Source organism: Hevea brasiliensis, chromosome 14, assembly GCF_030052815.1.
Source record: "Hevea brasiliensis isolate MT/VB/25A 57/8 chromosome 14, ASM3005281v1, whole genome shotgun sequence".
Classification (NCBI taxonomy): Eukaryota; Viridiplantae; Streptophyta; class Magnoliopsida; order Malpighiales; family Euphorbiaceae; genus Hevea; species Hevea brasiliensis.
Genome location: NC_079506.1, coordinates 21740153 through 21762797, shown reverse-complemented (window position 1 = coordinate 21762797; position 22645 = coordinate 21740153). Strand labels below are relative to the sequence as shown.

At 34.9% G+C, this 22645-nt stretch overlaps 3 protein-coding genes across 3 annotated transcripts; 1 reads left to right on the top strand and 2 right to left on the bottom strand.

Annotated features, from left to right (window-relative positions):
* Positions 1–8920: 8920 nt before the first annotated feature.
* On the top strand, positions 8921–11334 carry LOC110673495 (tubulin alpha chain). The gene is made up of 4 exons (XM_021836638.2): positions 8921–9174; positions 9650–9884; positions 9977–10347; positions 10530–11334. The coding sequence occupies exons 1-4, from the start codon at positions 9082–9084 to the stop codon at positions 11181–11183; spliced, it is 1353 nt and encodes a 450-aa protein (XP_021692330.2). The 5' UTR covers positions 8921–9081; the 3' UTR covers positions 11184–11334.
* A 1520-nt stretch (positions 11335–12854) lies between these two features.
* LOC110673488 (uncharacterized) lies at positions 12855–15910 on the bottom strand. The gene is made up of 4 exons (XM_058135361.1): positions 15565–15910; positions 15246–15475; positions 14049–14156; positions 12855–13187 (listed from the first exon to the last, which is right to left on the bottom strand). The coding sequence occupies exons 1-4, from the start codon at positions 15758–15760 to the stop codon at positions 13125–13127; spliced, it is 597 nt and encodes a 198-aa protein (XP_057991344.1). The 5' UTR covers positions 15761–15910; the 3' UTR covers positions 12855–13124.
* Positions 15911–17405: 1495 nt separating this feature from the next.
* LOC110673517 (pyruvate kinase isozyme A, chloroplastic) lies at positions 17406–21984 on the bottom strand. The gene is made up of 7 exons (XM_021836661.2): positions 21117–21984; positions 20649–20736; positions 20380–20564; positions 19601–19719; positions 18727–18970; positions 18395–18629; positions 17406–18003 (listed from the first exon to the last, which is right to left on the bottom strand). The coding sequence occupies exons 1-7, from the start codon at positions 21642–21644 to the stop codon at positions 17675–17677; spliced, it is 1728 nt and encodes a 575-aa protein (XP_021692353.2). The 5' UTR covers positions 21645–21984; the 3' UTR covers positions 17406–17674.
* Positions 21985–22645: the final 661 nt, after the last annotated feature.

Below are 22645 nucleotides of genomic sequence, written 5' to 3'. Positions count from 1 at the left end.
AGTTGAATATAAGAGGATATTTTTCTTTCTTTTCAAGTTTAGCTTGTGCTATTGGTTCTAGAGGGTTATATAAGGAACAGAGACTGAGTCAAGGAGACCTAGTTATTTGAGAGTTTGGTAGGCACCAATTCATACACAATTTCCTGATATGAGAATGACAGTAAATGCATACTTAGTGTTAAGTATGAAAGGACGATCAGAGTAATGACAGGAGTTAAATTGAGTTAGCTACTAAGGCTTGCAACTGTTTTAAACTAAGAGCTAAAGGAAATACTAATTGTGGATGAGTTTCAATAGATGAAATTATTGCTGATGGGTAATTTGAGGTTGAAGTTTGGAAAGTTGTGGGCAGTATATGTGATTATATTAAGGAGAATAAACACCTGAAGTATCTTGTTTAGAATTAAGGCATAGCACACATTTCCCACAGCCGTGTTAGTTCAGATGGAACTTATAATTTCTAGAGCTCCTATCCATCCAGGATGAGTAATTTCCTACTAAGGCTGGTAGGGAATGATAATGTTCTGATAGGTAAGTTGGGAAAAGGAGATACAACAAGAAATTTCTATGGGCAATTATAAGTGTTACATAAGGTGAAGAATGTGCTGGTAGGAGTAAATCGTAAGGTTAGAATTCTCGAAGTAATGGAACTAGTAATCAAAATAAGACTAAGAAATAAAAAGAAAGTTAAAGTTGATGATGGGATAGACATCTTTAAAGGAAAAAGGTGTAAGGGTGAGATAGGACTAAAATTAAGGAATAAGTACAGCAGGTTGAAAAGATATCAACAATACCAGAAATAGAAAAAAGGAAGTGGATAAGATGCAAAGGACAGGAAGAAAGCTCGATAGAGCTAGTTATAATGATGAGGATAAGAAGGAATAGGTATGCTAGGAACACACTAAGAGATGTTTAAAACAAGTTATTATGAGATGATAGATTAAAGAAGTAGTAGAGCCTCGATCTAAGTGCTAATGTGTCAGAAGTAGGCCACCTACTAAGAAGCTTTAGGATAAAGTCTAGATATTCTCATTCCAGAGGAGGAGTGAGAATTGATAAAGTCGCATGGATTGAGTTGTCAGGGAATATAAACACTTTTGTTACCTAGAAAGAAAGACCCAGTTCACTTTTCAATGTTGATAAATGATACACTTAGCCCTTGGAGGGGACTCTACCTGACTAGTTACATAAGATGGACAGAGGTTGGTCTAAGTACCTTAGTAATGACACAAAAGAGATTAAAAAAATTTGAAGTATCATGGGAGTGAGAAGATTTATAGGTATTGACCACTGAGGTCATAAGAACAGTGAAGATCTCGAACAAGATGCCTAGATTAGGTGCTACAGGAAAGTTACTCATAGGATACCATGGAATAAGGAACATAAGTTATGTCATTGGGGAAACAGAGATTATTGAACACAAAGGAATGAGGACTGAAGTCACCAAGAGACACTTTAGGGCGTAATAAAAGTAAGGTAAGCGCCAAAGTTGATTGAAATTATGAGACATCAAGTCAAGAGCAGTGAGGTATAGCGAATACTTGAAATGTCAGAAAAATTGTCAATAAATAGTTACAAGATAAAAGCCCTCTAGAAAGAGATGATGACAAATAGGACTATATAGTAGAATCAGAGAGCAGTAAAATGTCATATATAATATACGAGGAGTTTGAAAAGTAAATGTTTTACCAATCTCTACATAGCTGGAGGAGTAATGATTGCACTTGTTCTAATAATCTTATTTTCCTTATTTCTTGTTTATTTGAAAATTCGAGGACGAATTTTTCTTAAGGGGGGAAGAATGTAACAACAGAAAAAAAAAAAAAAAAAAAAAAAAGGGAAAGGGGGATGGGACTTGGCGTGTGACAGTGGATTTCCACTGTCACTGCCAATTAAAAAAAAAAAAATTTCAAAGCAAAATCGGGAGGAGGCCCCGCCCCCCTCAATTTCTCTCCTCTCCTCTCCTCCCCTCTCTTCTTCTTCTTTCCTTCTCCGGTGACCGGCCAGCGATCTCCCAAGCAGCTCCCCACTCGGTCGGCGACCTCCCAAGCGGTGGCAGTAGCCCGAAATTCTGCCAACAGTGGAGAGAAAGAGAGAGAGAGAAAAAAAAAAAAGAGGTCCCAAACTTTGAATGCTCGTATCCGGCGATCCCGACGTCCGATTGGAGTGATTCCAGCGGCTATGGACTCCTAAGAGCGAGCCCTTTTAGATGAGACCAGCCTCGCTGGATTTGGTGGCCGTTTCCGGCACCGGCGAGGAGAGAGAAAATCGGCTTTTCTTTGACTTTTTGACGAGATTTTCGACAATCCGATCTTTGGATTAATAATCCGAGACCACCTATGGACTGAGGAAGAGGAGAGGAACATGATGGTATGATCAGATCCGGCAAATGTCGCTGGAGACCGACGGCCGGCCATCGTGCGCGGTGGTTCCGGCGGTGGCTCCGGTGGGCTTTGGAGATGATTCAACTTCCAAATACTTCCTCATAAATTTTTAAAATTTTTGAGACACAGATAAGCTTCGGGTAAGATTATTTTCATTATTTCTCTGTTTGTGGAGCATAAATGCAGTGTTCCTTAAACAAGAAAAAATTTGAGAAAAATTCTAAGAAAAATATATGATAAAAGTAAAATTATTTGGAGATATTCTATGGTGTTTATTGAATTTTTGAGTGATTGTAGAATATTTTTGAAAAATATAGATGGATTTTAGTTAGATTATTAGCATATGGGCATATAAGATTATTTGAAATTAAGATATTTAAATTTTATATGATTGGTTGAAGCTTGAGGATGGAGGTTTAAATATGTGAATATTGAATTGGGTTGAATTAATAATATGTTAGCTATTGGAAACTTATGAAATTGAGTAATATTTTTGAGTAAAATATTTATAGGTGATTAGAAAATTACAATTCCTTTTACAATAGCCTTATAATATTGTTAAGGACCGCGGGGCAAAATTTTAGAATTTGTAGAGCTTGTTTGAGTGGATTTTTACAAAATGTCAATTATAGGGACTAAAACGTAATTTTTAAAGTTTTGAGTATTGTTTGGTTTGGAGGGCCCAGGAGGGGCTATATAATGATGATGAGATATAAGTTGACTTTAGAAGTGTTATTTGAGCCTTTTTGCAGGTTGGGTAGATCCCAGATATATGGGAAATTCTGCCGGATTTTCGACATAAATTAGGCTGTCTGTTGCCTCTTTAGAGTTTTATCTTGACTTAGTACTAATAAATTTATAATTTAATAATTAGGTGATCGATGTCAGCTATTTTCCTCCATCCAACAATCGCAATAGTCCTCAGTGATTAGTGAGTAAAATATTAATTTTAATTGTAATTTCGATATTATTATATGTTCAAGCATGCCTATGCATCACTTATAAAAATATATCTATGTAGTTAAACACTAGGCATGTTTTATGTTGCATTCATAATTATTAAAGTGCCATGGATGTTGTTGTGGTAATTTGGAGCAGTGTGCGTGAGTTGGCGTACGTGTGGTGTGGTGTTGGCTATGAACAGGACGGGTAGACACGACTTAAGAACTTCGCTGGGACCCGGTCCTTCGGGGTAGACACGGCTTGAGTTCTTCGCTGGGACCTCGATTTGGTTTATTAAGTGGAAGTCCGAGCTTGAGTTCTTCGCTGGCACAGTTTAGATTAAGAGAGCTGTATAGGGGATCAGTTCCCATATAAGTATTATTTGACATTATCGAGTGTGTGAGTGCTTTAAATTACCTTTTTGTTGTTATGATGTGAAAACATTGACGATGTTGCATTTTACTCTACAGGGTGTATTAGCTTTAGATAGCTATAGAGATTATGGTTAAAATTGATATTTTACTCTCTGAGTCGAATACTCACTCCAGTTCACCTATTTTTCCAGGCTACAGGAGGAGTTCTTTTACAGAGCAACCTGCTTTATTCCTTGCAGGTTTAACATGGGTTATTTAATTATTTCATTATTTTTCAAAATTTAAAATCTAAAACTCCGCATGTGTAAGTAATAGTGTGAACCTTATTAGAAATCGTGTTAATTTAAAATTTTGAGATTAATAAATGAAGATTTGTGTGGTATTTAAACAATTTGTAAGTGGTGATAACAGGGTTGAGCGAGGCTCCCCTTACTTCAGTTTTTTATGGTTATCGGGTTGGGTTGACCCGAATAAAAATATTTTATTTTATTTTATTTTATTTACATGTTGGGCCTAAGTTTTTGGGCCTTGGTTATGGATTTGAGAACAGTAAGGTTTACTACGGGCCTCAAGGGCTTTATGCCGGTCCAGGTCCTAGTGCCGGTCTAGCCCATAGGTTGGGTCGTGACAAACCCACTCTTCAGGCTAGTGAATGAAAGCCATCCCTCGCCGGATGGGATAGAGGATGACTGATGAATTCAATAGAAAAAAAAAGGACTAGACCTCAAAGAAACCAAAATCAAAGAGAGAAAGTCTCATTTTTAAGAGGAAGCAAGTGATGAGGATGATTCATAAGAGTTTGAAGAAAAGAAAAATGCAAGTTGAAAATAAAACTAAAATATCTCAATCAACTGGAAACTGAATAAGTCCCTATGGTTTAATCAGGATAAGAGATGGATGCGAACATTGGACAAAACATACACTAGCAAAAGGCCTTAATAAGCTTTCATTTATGGAGATAAGGTTGTTGTCAGTGATTTTGTGCAATGAGAAAACACTGATAAATTTCCTTTAATTATTTTGTGGAGTACATATTTGAAAACTCAAAAATGAGAAAAATTGCTCATGGAAGATTACTATAGTATGGACTTCAAATTTTTTAATTAATACTGCTAATGAAAGGGAGCTATTCTTTATAAATGATTCCCTTGAATTTGAACTAGATGATGTTAAACGAAGTGTAGTTGTTGAATGTCACGACCCAACCTATGGGCCGGACCGGCACTAGGACCTGGGCCAGTCTAAAGCCCCCGAGGCCCGTAGTAAGCCTAACTATTCACTCAACCCAACTCTAAGGCCCATTTGGGCCCAATTTCAAGAAATCAACCGGACAGTCCGCCATAAAAATGGACCTTTCAACGGGGAGTTTTTGACTCACCCGACCTGTAAACAAAATATATCATCAATTGGGGAGCTCAGCTCACCCTCCACATACTCACATCAACATAAAGATAAATGGGAGCTCAGCTCCCTCATCCAGTCCATCAAACATGCATATAGTAATTTTTACAGGTCCACATAACAATTTATATTACAGACCCGAATCATTTAAATATTTCTAACACATGCGGAAGTTCTAGGAGTAAATAAAATTACACAAATATTGATAAACAACCTGCGAAGGAGAAAAGCAGGTTAACCACAATAAAATCCTCCTGTAGCTTGAAAAAAATATTGAACAGGAGTGAGCGTTCGACTCAGAGAGTAAAATATCAATTTTAACCATAATCTCTATAACTATCTAAAACTAATGCACCTTGTGACGTGAAATGCAACATTAGTAATAAATTCACATTATAACAGCAAAAAGGTAATTTGGAGCACTCACACACCCAATAATATCAATCATAATATATGGGGTGATCCCCTATCTGACTCTCTTAATTCCAAGCGTGCAGTGAAGAACTCATTTCGGACTTCCACTTAATAACCAAATCGGGGTCCCAGTGAAGAACTCAAGCCGTGTCTACCGAAGGACCGGTCCCAATGAAGATCTTAAGCGTGTCTACTGTCCTATCCATAGTCCACACCACATCACACGCGCACGCCAACGCACGCTGCCGCTCCAAATTACCACAACCACATACATGGCACTTTCACAGTTATGAATGCAGCATAAATCGTGCCTAAAGTTTATCTACATAGATATATGCATATAAGTGATGCATGGGCATGCTTGAACATATAATAATAGTGAAATTACAATTAAAATTAATATTTTACTCACAGACTTGACAACGGTCACTTTGTGGTGTGGCGGAGGAAGAAGGTCATCGCTCACCTGACAATTACATTACAATTATTTAATACAAATGACTCAATACAAATCAAGAAAAGACCAAATACGTCCTAAGTTGTGCCGAAAATCCGGCAGAGTCTCCCCTATACCTAGGACCTACCCAACCTGCAAAAGGGCTTAAAACACACTTCTATATTCGCAACTCATATATCCACAATTCAATCACATCACACAGCCTCTCCTGGGCCCATCAAATCAGTCATCCATCACAATATGTAAAATTTTAATTTAGTCCTTATAATTGATCATTTTTCCAAAAACTACCCAAACAAGCTCTAAAAATTCTAAAACTTTGCCTCGCGGCCCTTAGCAATATTACTAGGCTATTGCAAAAAGAATCATAATTTTCTGAGCTACCACGAATATTTTATAGATTTTTAATCCTATTTAAGCACTAGAAAATTACAAAAAAAACAAGGTTCGGGTTTACCTTTGCCGATTCTGACTTCAGGGACGAGCTCGGGACGTCTGACAATGGGGGGGTAGCCAAAACCTCGGTCCAATTCGGAGACTTTTTGATACAGTGCATGCGTAGGAAATTCACAGACCCGGACAACTGTCGAATTTCAGCGAATTGAGGATACCTACACGAAGCCCACAACACGGGGGTTAGTACATAAATTTTACGGAATTTTCTAAGCTCATTTAATGCTCGAAAAAATACTAAGAAGTTTCGTGGGACCCACCGAAAAACGGTGTCGAAAAAATTCGAAATTTATGTCGCCTCGAAGCTCTCAACGAGTGGAGCACTCCGGTACTCTCGGTTTTCTCGTGGGGTTTACGGTTTGTGAGAAATCTAGCCCAAAAGTCAAAATAGGCTAAAACTTCCCAGGCAAAAATTGGACAAACCGCTCGATGGATTTCGGCGTTCTTGGTGTCTATGGAAAGCTATCGACGAGTAGATGAGTTTAGAAATAAGACCCGGTCCGATTGGTGGCCGGATCGGCCGGATTTTGGCCGGGAAGACGAACAATCGCGCGCGCGTGCTGGTCGCTTCAGGAGCCGTTTTCCAGCGTTCCAGGCCGCGGCCAACCGTGGGGGAGGGCTAAGGCGGCGCACCAGCGAGGTGGGGAGGCAGGGGAGGTGGCAGCACGGCAAGGGGAGGAGGGAGGAGAGAGAAAGGAGGTCGGACGAGCGCGGGGAAGGGAAGAAGAAAAAGAAAAGGCCGGTCCGATTCGATCGGTCCGGTTCGATTCGGCCGGTTTGATTCAGAATACAAAATTTTTTTGAATTTTTACTCGGCCTCGGGACTGAAAACGAGGTCCAAAAATTCCGAAAAAAATTCTAGAAAACTCAGAAAAATTCGTAGATTCCAAATATATTTTTAGTTTTGCCACGTAATCTTTAAATTAATTTTTAAAAATTATCAAAGTTTATATTTTCGAAAAATCGAACTCGATTTTTAAAATCCGAAAAATTTCAAAAAAATTCCTAAAATTTAAATAAAATTAAAATTTAAAATTTTGGGGTGTTACATTGAACTCCATTTGAAGGGATTTAACATTTGAATTATTGGGTGGAAGAAATTGATGGAGAACCGAAGAAGAGAAGAATTGGGGCAAAACAGTAGGGTTTATTTGTATATTAAATCGCTATACTATCCTTTGTTAAACGGTTAATTAGGGTTAATTTTTTTAAAAATTATTTTTAATGTGTCAAGTGGAACCCATAAGTTTATGTTAAAAAAACTCTTGACTGGTTAATTAGGTGGGGAATGCTCCCTTTAAATTTAATTTAAAATATGGATAAAATTCTTTAAATTTTAAAAATTAATTTATTAACTAAAATTGAAACGATTAGGTTAAATCACAAAAAGTGAAGCCATTTCATTTTTTTAGCTTTTTTTGGTATGATTAGGCATGGTGAAATAGGATACTAATTTAAAAAGAAAAAACAGAACTTTTAAAACCTCAATAGTATTAAAGGTAATTATGGTATTGAAATTCCATTATAAAATAATTATATAAATAAATTTTTCTTTATAAAATAATAGTTTAAATAGATTAAGAAAATAATTATATAAATTATTTTAAAAATAAAATAATAACATAACTAAAATTAAGACATGTTTAGTTCAATTTTATGGTAAAATTTATTTTATTTATAAATAAATTATATGATCGAATTAATTTATAAATGAATTTTTTAATATATTTTATATTTAAATAAATAAAATAAAATAATAAATAATAATTTATCAATTAAAATATATATAATTTTAAATTTAAAATTCATTCACAAATTTTATTAATTTTAATAGAATTTACTTTAATTATAATAAATTTTATAAAAAATTTTAAATAAATTTTTATTTAAATCAAATACTAAAATTTTAAATTTATAAATAAATTACACAAAATTTTGTAAAATTTATTTTTAACAAATGCTACCTAAATCAATTGTGAAATTCCTTTTATTAAGTTTCTTGTTATTTATAATATTATAAATATAAATAATTAAAATAAATACGTACAGATATAAAAAAAATTAAATATATAATATACATATAAAAATTTATATTTTCTTAAATAATTTTTTCATATTTCTATATTTATATTTTTATATATTATAAATAAAATGCAACCTAGCCGGGCATTAGCGATCTAAATCGAACCAAGGAGTAAGGTAAAAAGAAAAAAAAAAGGGGGGGACGATAAAAAGTTAGAGCCCTGTAAGAACTGCAATACTCCTGTTCCCAAACGGGCCGGACAACGGTCATTTTCTCATCTAAGCCACAGCCTTTTGATCCTGATAGCTGGCCACGAGCGGCAACATTTTAAAATTTCAAAAATCAAAAATAGAGAAAAGCTTAACCACAGTTAACATAGGAACCAATCAGACAATTACACGTCATCACATCCGTAACGTCCCTTACCCAACCCCAGTTAAATCCACCAAATATCTCAACCTCCGTTTATCGTTTCTCTTAGCATAAATACCCCGTCTCAGCTAAAGCCTCGCCTCCATCCCTAAGGTTGAATCAGAAGGCGTCTTCATAAACGCCTTCGTTTCATAGCTTTTCTCAGTCTCTTCAACTTCTTCTTTTCGTCGTTTCTGGTTATTGTGAAATCAATCAGCGAAAATGAGAGAGTGCATTTCCATTCACATTGGTCAGGCTGGTATCCAGGTCGGCAATGCCTGCTGGGAGCTTTACTGCCTTGAGCATGGCATCCAGGTACCTCTCTTTGTTCAATTGGATGCTTGGATCTGCGTTTTTTAGCATCATGTTGTTTTGGATCTGTACTTGTTTGGGGATTTCTTGTATTTTTCTCATTTTTGTATTTATTTGTGGTAGATTTGTGTTTAGTAGTTATCGTCATTGATAATGTGTGTTAAATTTTTCGATTTTTTTGCGTTGGATCTGAATTTGTTTTTGTATCTTTGGCATTTTTAGCAATTACATGTCAATTCTGGTAGATTTGTGTTTAATCTGTCTCAATTATGGTAATGTATGTACAAATTCTCCAAAAAAAGCTGGATCTGTGCGTGTTTACTGTTTTGCCTTCCGGTTTTGAATCAGATCTGCAAGTTTTGATTCTCGTTTTGATTAAGAATGCTGTTCTTTCTTCAGATCTGCTTTCTGATAGTGTTTAGATCTGTGATTAGTGAGTTATTGATTTGTTTTTAATTATATTGCTTTCTATGTTTAGCATGATGGCCAGAAGCCAGGTGACAAGACCGTTGGCGGTGCTGAAGATGCCTTCAACACCTTTTTCAGTGAAACTGGTGCAGTGAAGCACGTTCCTCGCGCTGTCATTGTAGATCTTGAGCCAACTGTCATTGATGAAGTTAGGACCGGAACTTACCGCCAGCTCTTTCACCCTGAGCAGCTCATCAGTGGCAAGGAAGATGCTGCCAACAACTTTGCCCGTGGCCATTATACCAGTAAGTATATAATCAGATTTTCTGCTATATTGATTATTTATTAAGTCAACTTTTTGCAGTCTAATGATTGCATTTTTGTTGTTTGTTTTCAGTTGGCAAGGAAATTGTTGATCTCTGCTTGGACCGCATCAGAAAGCTTGCTGACAACTGCACTGGCCTCCAGGGATTCCTTGTGTTTAATGCTGTTGGTGGTGGTACCGGATCTGGTCTTGGATCTCTCCTGTTGGAGCGTTTGTCTGTTGATTATGGAAAGAAATCCAAGTTGGGTTTCACTGTCTACCCCTCTCCCCAAGTCTCGACATCTGTTGTTGAGCCCTACAACAGTGTCCTTTCAACTCACTCCCTCTTGGAACACACTGATGTTGCTGTGCTTCTTGACAATGAGGCCATCTATGATATCTGTAGGCGTTCCCTTGACATTGAGCGACCCACCTACACCAATCTTAACAGGCTTGTCTCTCAGGTGAACGATTGTATCTTTATAGTTTTCACTAGGTGCCTTTGACGGAAATATTGATATATATATACGGATTAAATACTAAATTTAAATTTTACTAATTAATTAATCTGATATAGTGCCAAGGCAGTCTTCAGTAATGATTGTATGAATATTTCCATTTAACACTCATTGTTGTGACTATCCAGGTGATTTCCTCCTTGACTGCTTCTCTGAGGTTTGATGGTGCCCTGAACGTGGATGTGACTGAATTCCAGACCAACTTGGTCCCATACCCAAGAATCCACTTCATGCTTTCCTCCTATGCACCAGTTATCTCTGCTGAGAAAGCTTACCATGAGCAACTTTCTGTTGCTGAAATCACCAACAGTGCTTTTGAGCCCTCTTCTATGATGGCTAAGTGTGATCCTCGTCATGGCAAATACATGGCCTGCTGCTTGATGTACCGTGGTGATGTTGTGCCCAAGGATGTGAATGCTGCAGTTGCCACTATCAAAACCAAGCGTACCATTCAGTTTGTTGACTGGTGCCCAACTGGATTCAAGTGCGGTATCAACTACCAGCCACCCACTGTTGTTCCTGGTGGTGACCTTGCCAAGGTGCAGAGAGCTGTCTGCATGATCTCCAACTCAACCAGTGTTGCTGAGGTGTTCTCAAGAATTGACCACAAGTTTGACCTAATGTATGCCAAGCGTGCTTTTGTGCACTGGTATGTGGGCGAGGGCATGGAGGAAGGTGAGTTTTCTGAGGCTCGTGAGGATCTTGCTGCCCTTGAGAAGGATTATGAAGAGGTTGGTGCTGAATCGGCTGAGGGTGAAGATGGTGACGATGAAGAGTATTAAGTTCCTGTGGTCTATTTGAATCAGTGTTATTTGGCTTGTGTTTTTTGTTGGTTGTTTATTGCGAATATATGCAATTATTTGAAGCTATCTTGCTTCAAGGATGCTTAAATAGATATATTCTGTGTTGAATGGTACTATTTTATTTTAGTAATGTTTACAATTATTTTAGGGATTTCATTTCTTACTTAGCTTTCTTTAATTGTGCCATTTACTGTTTATCGCTAGCGCTGTGGAATTGATTCCTGCCTCCAGTTTCTATGGACGCTGAAATGCTTAGAATTGCAAGTGACAAAATTGGATTCTTGGACTTAGGGAGTGTTCATTTCTTCATTTGTAATGAAGAAACGCTGAAATTTCATTCCAGTTATTGGGTTAAAACACTCCATGAACACATATCCCTAGGATCTGAAAACAAACTCGAGCAGGCTCCCAGCGCTGTAAACAAGGCAAGAGACCCATTTGAGAGCCAGCGATGATCAGTTAGTGGCCGAGTTGAAGAGAAAATTGGTAGGAAATCTTCGGGAGAACTTCCAACCATAAATGAAAGGCTGGAGAAGTGCATTTAAACCATAGGAGATTAGATGCTCACAAACCATAGGTGGCATCGTTAGTGTCACCAAGTTTAAACCCAAAGGTTAGAGGTAAGCCTAGATACAAAAAAATAAAAAAATTGTAAAATACAGGAGCACATGAGGGCTTGCAACTCCTCCGATAAAGGACTATCAACAAAATAACACAGAAAAGGATTATCTACAACTTGCCAGAGGTGCGGGAGGAGAAACCTTCAACAGCATAGGAAGAGTATTTAGGAGGTGTTTATCTTAACTTATAAGCTCTATAAATAAATTATTTATTTATAATAATTTTTAGATTTATAAGTTGAGCTTATAAGTTAAAAAAATAATAATAAGTGAAGACTTAACTTTTTATTTTGTTACTTTAAGCCACATGTTTAGTTTTTATTTAATATTTTATTATAAATCTTATTTAATATTTTTTTAATTATTTTAATAATAAATATATTTATAAATTATTTTTTATTTAGTACATTAATTATTTATCTATCACTTATAAATATTTTAACTAAATATATAACTATTTAAATTTTAAATATTTATAAGTATAAATTAACTTATAAATTGATTTTCATCAACTAAGTCAAATACTTTTTTTAATCTCTAAAGAGAAGAAACTTTTAAAGAGAAAATAATTGAAAACTCCACTATTAATATTAAATTATACTTTTGTCATGAATGAAAAAATTTTCATCAGAAAGATATAAAAAAAAAAAAATTGTTAGCATAAATTTAGTATACCTATAGCATGGAAGGAAAATGTGGCATCATATGATGGTCAACTCAATTGCTTATCTCATTATTAACACCTATCCAATTTTCGCGTTTCCATTTAAGGCACATTGATTTGATCAAGCATTCAAGCCTGTTTGCCTTGGCTGTTGGCCACATCTTTTCAACCTAGAAAAAGTAACGTCTTGAAAACTACAACTTTTTAGGAAGTTTCATATTCCGTTCTTCAGTATTTAATTCACACTTTTCCAGTTTTTTTTTTTTCGCTAAAAAGTTTGTTGATTCACGTTTGATTTATTCATTAAATCCTACTTCCATGCTCACACACATACACATATCCTAATAGTCGTTGCTTAGCATAAAGAAACAAGAGTGAAGTCAGTCATGCTTATTAAACAAGCAACTGGATTAAAAATACAATGAAAGATACTGAAAATTAACCTGTTAAGAGTTGTTCTTGCCTGTTATAGGTATGAAGTATTTACATAGGAAAGAATTAACAAGGATTCAAAGAAAGTTACAGAGATCTGCTTCGCCAGATTTAAGAATTCGATGTTCCTACAAATATTTTCTCCTTCATTTTAAACTAGGAGCTATTTGTGATATTCTTTCATCTTCCAGCAATTCATATGGATCAATCGACATATGGTGACGTGGGCGTCTTGCTTGCATCATGGACAAAATTCGGTCCAAAATACTGCCCAAGGAAAAAACAAACGTATCAATAATTGGCTTTCAGGAAACAAAAGGCAAGACAAAATTATGTGATAGCAATATGACACAACAGGAAAGAAACATATTTAGTAAATATACAGGAAACATAAAAAACTGGAATGTTAAGAGGGTCAAGTAATCATTTGCAGGACCACATGAAGAGCTGGATTTTTAAAAGCTTTGCATCTCCAACTCAAATTCTGCCTAACTTTCAAAGATATAGGCCTTACCAACAAGAAGTTGAATTGCAACTCAATTTTGCCAACACATATTAAAAAAATGAAGAAGAGGTCTAATTCCCAATTTCCAAATATTGCTAAATAGCAAACTAAAAGATTGCTAAGAACTTTGTATGCCTGCCATCAACTGGTATGTGATCATTTGATCTTCAACATGATAATTTTAGATTTGAACCAAAACAGCCAAAGATCAATTGGAACCAATCTGGTCATGTCATTGCGCAATCTATTCTATGCTTTTGGATTCCTTTCCATTGTTGATTGCCATATTCATGACCTCTGTCTAGCATTTAATATGGGTTGACTCACCATGATTTGAAAAAATTATACCCTTGTCTCTACTTGGTGAATATACACCAAGTAGACCTCAGGGCCAAGTTATTCCTATTATCAGAATAACAATAGCTGAAGTACCCGCTCAAATCCTGGTTTAAAATACATCTATGTCTATAATCCCTAAAGAAACAGACTCCAATATAATAGTCACTACCAATTTCCAAATCCCCAAGTGTCTGGCTCATGAAAACAGCTCTGTTAATTTAGTGAGGCACCGGGTTTATAAACTTAAAACAAGTAACAAATCGAAGAACAGAGATGGGACTTACAATGTAGAGAGCAAAGAAGAATGTCACAGTTATGAGAATCAATGGCCAAAATCCCAAAAAGAAGGTTGCTCCAGTTGTAAGCAAAAGTTTAGCACGAGGAATTAAACCCTGAAACAGACAAAAAAGTTAGGACCTTTACTGCATGTGAACATGCACAATGCAAAAAGAACAAAAGTTTAGCTCTAAAATAAAGGACCAAATCACAATACACCCACATCTGACTCATAAGAAAGAAATAAATTTACCAGCAAATAATCCTACCCATTCTAGGTGTCACATAAAACTTATTCTCATTCAAGCAAATTAAAATTAAAAACAGATCCAGGATGATTGGCACAGCAATATTCAACATAAGACAAAGAATGATAAAACCTTCCTTCTTTACAAGTATTGAATGATAAAACAAAAATGGTACGCACTTTTTTCACAGAAATAATGAATGGCCTTTAATAATTGGCATTCCAGCCTAAAAATAAGAGACGTACAGTTTTTTTTTTTTTTTTCCAAGTATTATGCCTGAAATAAGTTAATAAGATCATACGTGACCTTGTAAGTTATGCTCCCAACAGTCCTTCAAAGTTCAAGCAAGTCTTCAGGAGCCAAATCTATCGTCAATTAACTAAAACGTTTCAAATTTCAACCACTACACGTTCAATATTGATAATTTCCTTTCTTTTTAGACTTTACTTGATTTGTTCTTTGATTGTCTTTCTAAAACTAATTAGAGAAAGGAAGAGGGACTACTTGAAGAACTCGTCAATTCAAATTCCATAAACTGTCCAAAAGTTGATCAAGTTTAAGGATAAGCAAACATAAAATAATATAATGTTTAAGAAAACAATTGCCAGAGTAATAAAAGAAAATTTTGTTGATCGATGTTTAGAAAATTTTTGCCAAAAAATGCACCAAAATCCATAGTTTGTGTTAGCTCAAAATGAACATAACAAAAACCATGATTCCAGGCTTCTGACAGTATCCTTAGAGCTCATTTGGTTTGCTCCAGAAATGAAAATTGGATGCAAATCCTAGAAAAGGGATTCATTCATTAGTTCAATATATAAGAAATCTAAGTTCCATAAAGTCTAATTTTGAGTATAATTTCCAAAAATTAACATCAAACAACGTTTAATCATCTCAAAAAATGAGGTAAACCCATTAACGCTCACAAAAGAACAAGAAGAAGACAAAGAGGCTAACCTCAAGGCCTTCACTGTTCAATGCCATGGAACGCTCTCTCTGATTAGAAAGGCTTTGACCAAATTCAGTTGAAACAGCGTTTCTTTTAGAAAAGCCTCTATCCTCTTCTCCGAGCTTTATCTCATCCTCCACTCCATAGCTTCCTCTATTGGTGTCCTCAAGCAATGAAGTCGGAGTCATTCCCCTCCTCTTCAGCTCCTTCATGAACAACGATTCCGGTGGTTCCTCACCTGAAAAAGAAATTACACAGAAATTTCAAATTAGGATGAAAATCATCAACCAAAAATCTGAAAATCTAGCTGAAAAAACAAAAACTTGCCATTGGTATTATTATCTCCTTCTTGTACTGAACAGTTAACCCTAAACTTCAGTCTCTGGAAGCATCTTTTAGAGCTCCCAGCACTAAAACTTCTCAACCTGAGAATTGCTTTCCTGGAATCCGATTTCCCGGGAAAATACGGGCCTGAAAGGGAAATTGGAGAGAGAGTGGATTTCAATATGTGAAGAGAAGCCATTTCATTTAGGTCCTGTTTGGCATTACAGCTTCAAATCATTGGAAGCTTAAGCTAAAAGTTTTTGTTTCAAGTTTGTAGAATGCAGAGAAAGGAAGGAAAGGAAAAAAGAGAGGAAATGGCGCCTGAGATGCAGGCGCTTGGTTTTATGCTTTTGGTGTCACCTGATGGGTGTATTTTAGTGAGGATTTGTTACAAGGAGCTAAAGTGCGCAGGAGAGGATGCGTGTATCTGGTTGGTTGTGGCCAATGGCGGCTTGTAGAAGTTGAGTAACGTCGCTGTAATTTTGCCCACACAATTCCAGACCCCACCAGATTTTATATAAAATAAATTATTATTATTATTATTATTATTTCATCCGGATTAGTAGAATCTAAATTAATATATTAAATTAAAGTTAATAAAAAAATATAATAATATAATAAAATGTACTGGGAAAATGTAATTGTAATAAAATAATTATAAATTTTATAATTAAAAATAAAATAAATTATAATAAGATTTAACTATGGAAGAGTACAATTTTTTAAATAATCAACTCAATTAAATACAACTATTAGAATGAATTAAAATATATATATATAATTAAATTTGATATGAGTATGAATTCAAAAAATAATATCTAATTGATATTATCAGATTTAATTAAAATTTTATATATTAAATTTAATTTAAATTTTATATATTAAGTATTTATTATTTAAATTTTTAAATAATTAATTAAATATAAAATATATATTTTATTATAATATTTATAAATTTTTTATATATTATTAAATTTTAAAATATTATTTATTAATAAAAAATATATCTTACATTGCTAATTAAAATTATAAAACCAAATGAGTTCCAATATTATTAAGTTCGGATAAGGAATTGGTGTTTTAAATGGATTCGAATAAGTTCAAGTTTAGATTTAGGTAGGATGATTTTTGTAAATACCAACAGGATGCTATCCCTAGAGGCAAGGTTTCCTAATTTGCTAAAGGACAGTGAATTGAAGCAAATACTTGAACTTGAAGGGAAGGATTTAGGGGTGAGCATTCGGTTCAAACCGAATCGAATCGAATCGAATCGAATTAAATTATAAAAATCAAACCGCAAATTTTAGAAATCGAATCAAACCGAAATGGGTGAAAAACCGAATCAAACCGAACCGCTCTATTACGGTTCGGTTCGGTTTAAACCGATCGGTTTGATTTTTTATTGATTTTTTAATTTAGACTTGATTTTCAAGTTATTTGGTCTAATTATAACTTTGGTTTGAACCTAATAACCATTATTCAATAAAATTAAACAATTAATATATATATATAATTAAATATAATTCATAAATTTTTCATAAAAATAAATCAATTCAAAAATCGATTCGATTCGATTTAGTTTGATTTGACTATAAATATTACTATTCGGTTCGATTCGGTTTAATCGATTTTTTTCTCTTCAAAACCGAACCGAACCGAACCGAAATAACAGAAATTTTTATAATATAAAACCGAACCGAACCGATTTAATTTTAAAACCGAACCGATTGAACCAAATTGACTTGGTTCGGTTCGATTTTTCGGTTTGAACCGAACTCTGCTCAGCCCTAGCAGGATTTTGATAGAAGAATTTCTATTTGACTTGCTAACTGATAAGACTAATGTGAAAAAAAGCCAAAATTTGAACGTTCATGGAAAAATAAATGCAAATAAACAAACGATCTGTAAAGTCTGGATCAACATTCTGTGGCTAAGCTAGACAAATTTTTGCTGGCAATGCAACATAGAGAGACTGTCCTTGCATTTGACAATTTGAAGATACATGAAAAAGGCAAACAGGAGTTCATTTTCATCGCGGACTTGGAAAGTTTCTGCATTTGCTTTACCCTCCCTAGTTTCTTTGAGAAGCGAACATTTTCAGATAAGCATTTCCCTACACAATGGTCTTCACCTGGATTGACTGGAAGGCAGTTCGGGTTGCACAAGATGGAGTGAGATCTGAGACTATCAAGACAGAGCTTCCATCTTTCATCATGCCTTTAGATTTTATAAGATCAGTGGTTTTGGATATGTTGGATTCCATGTCATCTGACAAATCTACAAGGATGGGGATAACTCCCCACTGCAAATTCAATGCCATACGAGCATCATTGTCATCTGTAAATGCAAATATAGGAGGGTTTGGACGGTTGCGAGAAAGGAGTGATGCCATCTCTCCATGCTTTGTGTAGACAAAGATAGCATCTATACCAAGGTTGTTAGCTGCAGTTAAAACACCAAGTATAATATGTAAGGTTAGCAGCATATCAATAGGCATGTTTGGTGATCAATAGCAGTTAATTCCCTAGCCTTTTCCAAGGTTTTGAGTGTAAATAATGAAGTCAGTTTACAGTTCTTCTTATAGGTTGCACTAATGATCTAGCACAGCAAATCACACGTTCATTGTGTGTGTGTGTGATTGCACTAATGATTGTTTTCAACTGATTCATATACTGTTTAATATACATTTGAAAATTTTATTTCATTGTGTGTGTGAAAGATAATATGGAATTGAATAAATGCGCCTAGCAGAAACTTTTATTAATTATGCCAATTAACTGCTTTCAGAAAATCAACATTAAATAATATAATGGTGTAAGAGAAAGTCAATTACCCATTTCTACAGCAGAATTGCATATCTCTTCAGATATACGATCAGGCAATGAAACTCCAAGACAAGGCTGATGGAGAGCATTTTGACGGTTTTCCTCGTGACACTGTAGTTCCATTCGATTGCTGACCATCCGCAAGACAGAAAGAGCTTTCTCTCCATATGATCCAATAGCTGACTCACCAGACAACATCATTGCATCAGCAGATTGCCTAACTGCTTCAGATACATCTGCAACCTTGTTGCATAAAAGAAGATGTCATTATAAAAGGAGTACTCGACCAGTCCATAATGCCCAAAAAGAACAATTTGTAATAGTCAGTGTATAACAATACCTCTGCACGCGTTGGGGTTGGATATTCAACCATCGACTCAAGAAGTTGAGAAGCTATAATCACTGGCTTGTTCAGCTGCCTGCAAATACGGGTTATCTCCTCTTGGACTGCTGGAATCTGTTCAAGAGGAACTTCTACTCCAAGGTCACCACGAGCCACCATAATTCCATCAGAAGCCTCTACAATCTCTTCCAGTTTCCGAAGAGACTCCAAGCTCTCAATCTTTGCCAATACTCTTATTGATCTGTAAATGACAATAATTATAGTCATTGAATTGCAGAATATTGCAACAGCAATTTCAACTTTCATCTGCAAGAGAATGTCAAAGAATTTCGTATCTAATATTTTCACTTCCTAAAACCATAAAGAAAAAGGAAAAAAAAAAAAGTAAAAACTTTAACTGTTGTTACACAGCTAAATTAACAAAATGTTGGAGCTGATAGCCTGATACAATCTCATACACTGACTGCAGAACTCCATTCTCTCTACTTTTAACTTGCTATTTCCTTCTTTTTTTTTTCTTCTCCCTCATTAAATTTATAGCTCCCTTGACAATTTAGTATGTTTATTTAGCCAATTTTTTAGCCATTAATTCAGCATTTACTGGGCACAACTGAAGAAGAAATTGAACCTAATGGAAGATGGAAGGATGATGAATAACAATGGACAGGAGTAGCACAGGTATTAATTTATTAGCTCTCATTTCTAAAGTTAGCAATTATTGCCAAGACAAAAATCTCATAAGCTAAAACAACTAGTAAGCTACCTTTTCTCATTATTTCATTTTTTGGCTAAGAATCAGCTTGTCTACAGTTACTGAGGATTTTAGTGAAATAATATGAAATGTTAACTTTGTGCATTAGTACTTTCTTACCTTGATGCCTTGGTTGAGATATGGTTCTTCAGATGCTTGATAGGCTCGGCATCATTAACAAATGACACAGCAACAAAATCGACACCTTCAGAAATTCCAAAATCAATATCTGCCCAGTCCTGCAAAGTGGAAAATATGAGTTATGTGCAGGGTAAGAAATTGGTCAGATGTTTAATATTGTCTGCTAACACTAACCTGCTTACCTATTTAAGACTGTTTGGCCTGCTTATCTATTTATAGCATTGGCATCCTTAAAAAAAAGTTCTAACTTTTTTTTAACATAAAATTTTCTCTCTTAACTAAACTTTATTATGTCATTTTTTGAATATATAACATGAACCCATCAAAATATATAAACAATGAGTGTAATTAACCATTTCTCAAATTAATTTTACATATACCATTACATTTAAAATCTAATAAGCTAAATCAATAGGCAATTCCTTTCTTCCCTTAGAAAATCCCTAGAAACAAGAAGAGTTAACAATAGCTTTCTATTTTGCAGGGGATATTGACTTTTAATGGTTTTTAGGGATTTTGACTCTTGATGTTTTTACTCAAACAACCTAATTTAAAGGCATCCAATTTTCTGAATTTGTATTTCAAGGCAAGCCAGCAAAAGAAATAACAAGAAAGAAAAATCTCATCAGAGCAGATACAGAAGAAGTAATCCTTAAGACCAAAATATCCTACTTTTGGATTCTCTAGCCAAAGAAAATGGATTTACGAAAGGAGAATGAGGGGAAATTATTGCCAGAATAGAATAAGCATGATTCAACCTTTTCTGATATAGTTGGGAGACCTTGATGGGAAAGCTTCCCATCCCTCCAGAAGCTCAATTTGGCTCGGGGTAGGAGTAGACCAGGATCTGTGCACTTACAACGCAAATCATTTCCCATCCTTTCAACAACTTGAAAGCTCGCCATTCCTCCATCAATAATCAGTTCATCGCCTACCATAATGCCTGCCAACCATTTCATTATGGAAAATTATTATTTACTGCATTAAAAAAGAAAATCAACAAACAATTGAGCAACAGAGTCACCACCTTCAGAGAACCCTTCATAGTTTGCTCGAATGGTAAATGGAAGTGAACCTTCAAATTTTTGGGCTGTAAATACCCAAACTGAACCTTCCTGATGCCACAAGAAGAAACAAAAATTCATCAAATATTGAAATTCTAACTTAACAAAAAATGATCAAGAGAAGCCAATATTTCCCTAATGAAAACAAAATAAATTACAAGGAAAAGAACCTCAAAAAGAAATTGCAGGTTTTTACATGAAAATTATGATTGTAAACCTAAAAGATACGGTCAATTACCATATATATCCCGAATTAAAGCAAAGTTAGTCCTGGTTTCAGGCTTTCAGCTACCCAAACTCATTTTCCCCCAATCAACAGCTACTAAAAATGTTAAAGTAATTGACCAAAAATAAATTGATAAGGACATTGCATTGAATGCCCACTAGCCCAGAAAGAGGTAAAAACTAAAAAATGGGAACAATTTAAATACCTCTGCTTTGAGAGAGGAGGGAGCTCCATGATCAACCACATGAATCTGGCTTCCTTCAGTATCAATCATCACTGAAACACAAAACCCCTTTTCCTCATTTAACCTCTTGATCTTCTTAATAACATCTCTGTGCCACTCTTTCGTGTTATGACACATATTAAGCCTAGCCACATTCATCCCTCCTCTAGCCAATCTCTCCAAATCCTCCAATGAGCAACACGCCGGTCCTATGGTACACACCAACTTCGTCTTCCTCATCCCTAAGAACCCTTTTTCTCTCAACTCCTTCTCGGCCACAGCATCCAATCCCAAGTCCAAATTCACCTTAAAACTCTCTAACCCCTTAACACGAGCCTCTGCCACTGCTTTCGCTCCAATCCTGGCCTTACTTCTAAGTTTCCTTGTACTGCAAGAAACCCCACCAGCACCCACAGCTATTCTAGAAACACCATTCTCTAATTCAAGAATTGGGTGATTTGCAAAGATTTTCTGGTGGAATCTGAGGATTGAATCGCTAGAAACTGCCATTACTGGTGAAAGTTTCTGCAGATCAAAGAACGTAACGTCAAAGTTGAAAGATCAGGATTTAGTAGCAATACAGCAACTGGGTTTTGAGCAGGAAGCTTAAGGTGGGAATTATCGATGGATTTTGGGTCGTCTCGGATCGAAAACTCCGTCAAATCTATGGATTGTTTTGTCTAGTGAGACTGGAATTTCCAAGGTTTCATCGAGGGTTTAGTGGTAACTAACTTGTAATTATAAAAAATAATAATCAACTAATGCAAGCTGTGACGTATAATATTAGGGTTTTACGTGGGTCCATTAAATTATTTGAAATTTGGGGGCAGGTAGGAGCGATTACCGGTCTAAATTTAAAAGATCAACTACTTAAATGAAGGCTCTAGAGTATAACGTCGTGGTCCTTTTAGATCTGAGATATTTGGAGGTTCAGAATTTAACACGGAATTCGTGCTGTTATTCAATAGGATGTGTTATTAAATAATTTAGCACCATCTCTTGTTACACTTTAAATAGAGGTAATATTTAATGATTATATTAATAAAAAATTTAATTAAAATAAAATAAAATTATTTCTTTAAATTAATCAATAAACTATCATGTTTGTTGACAATGATGAACTACTGTCTTGCATGGAAAATGATAAGCAATGAAGGGGTTGTAGAATTGGACTTGTGAATCATTTCATTGAATGGAAAGAAGGACATACATATTGAATAAAATAAATAATAAAATTAAATTGCATTTTGTCTAATATTCTAAAAATTACTAAAAATTATATTATTATTATTTTTAAATATATTTTATAGCTTTATTTTTATTATTAGAGTATCACGTGTAAAAATTATTGAACTGCTATAATTTTGTTTAAAATCGAAATTAGATTGTTTAATTTAAAATCGAAATAAAATCTAAATTGATCAAAACCAGTCATGAATCATATTAAATAGAAAAAAATCTTTATTCATTTTAAAAAAAAATTATTTACTAAATTTAATAAAATTAAATCA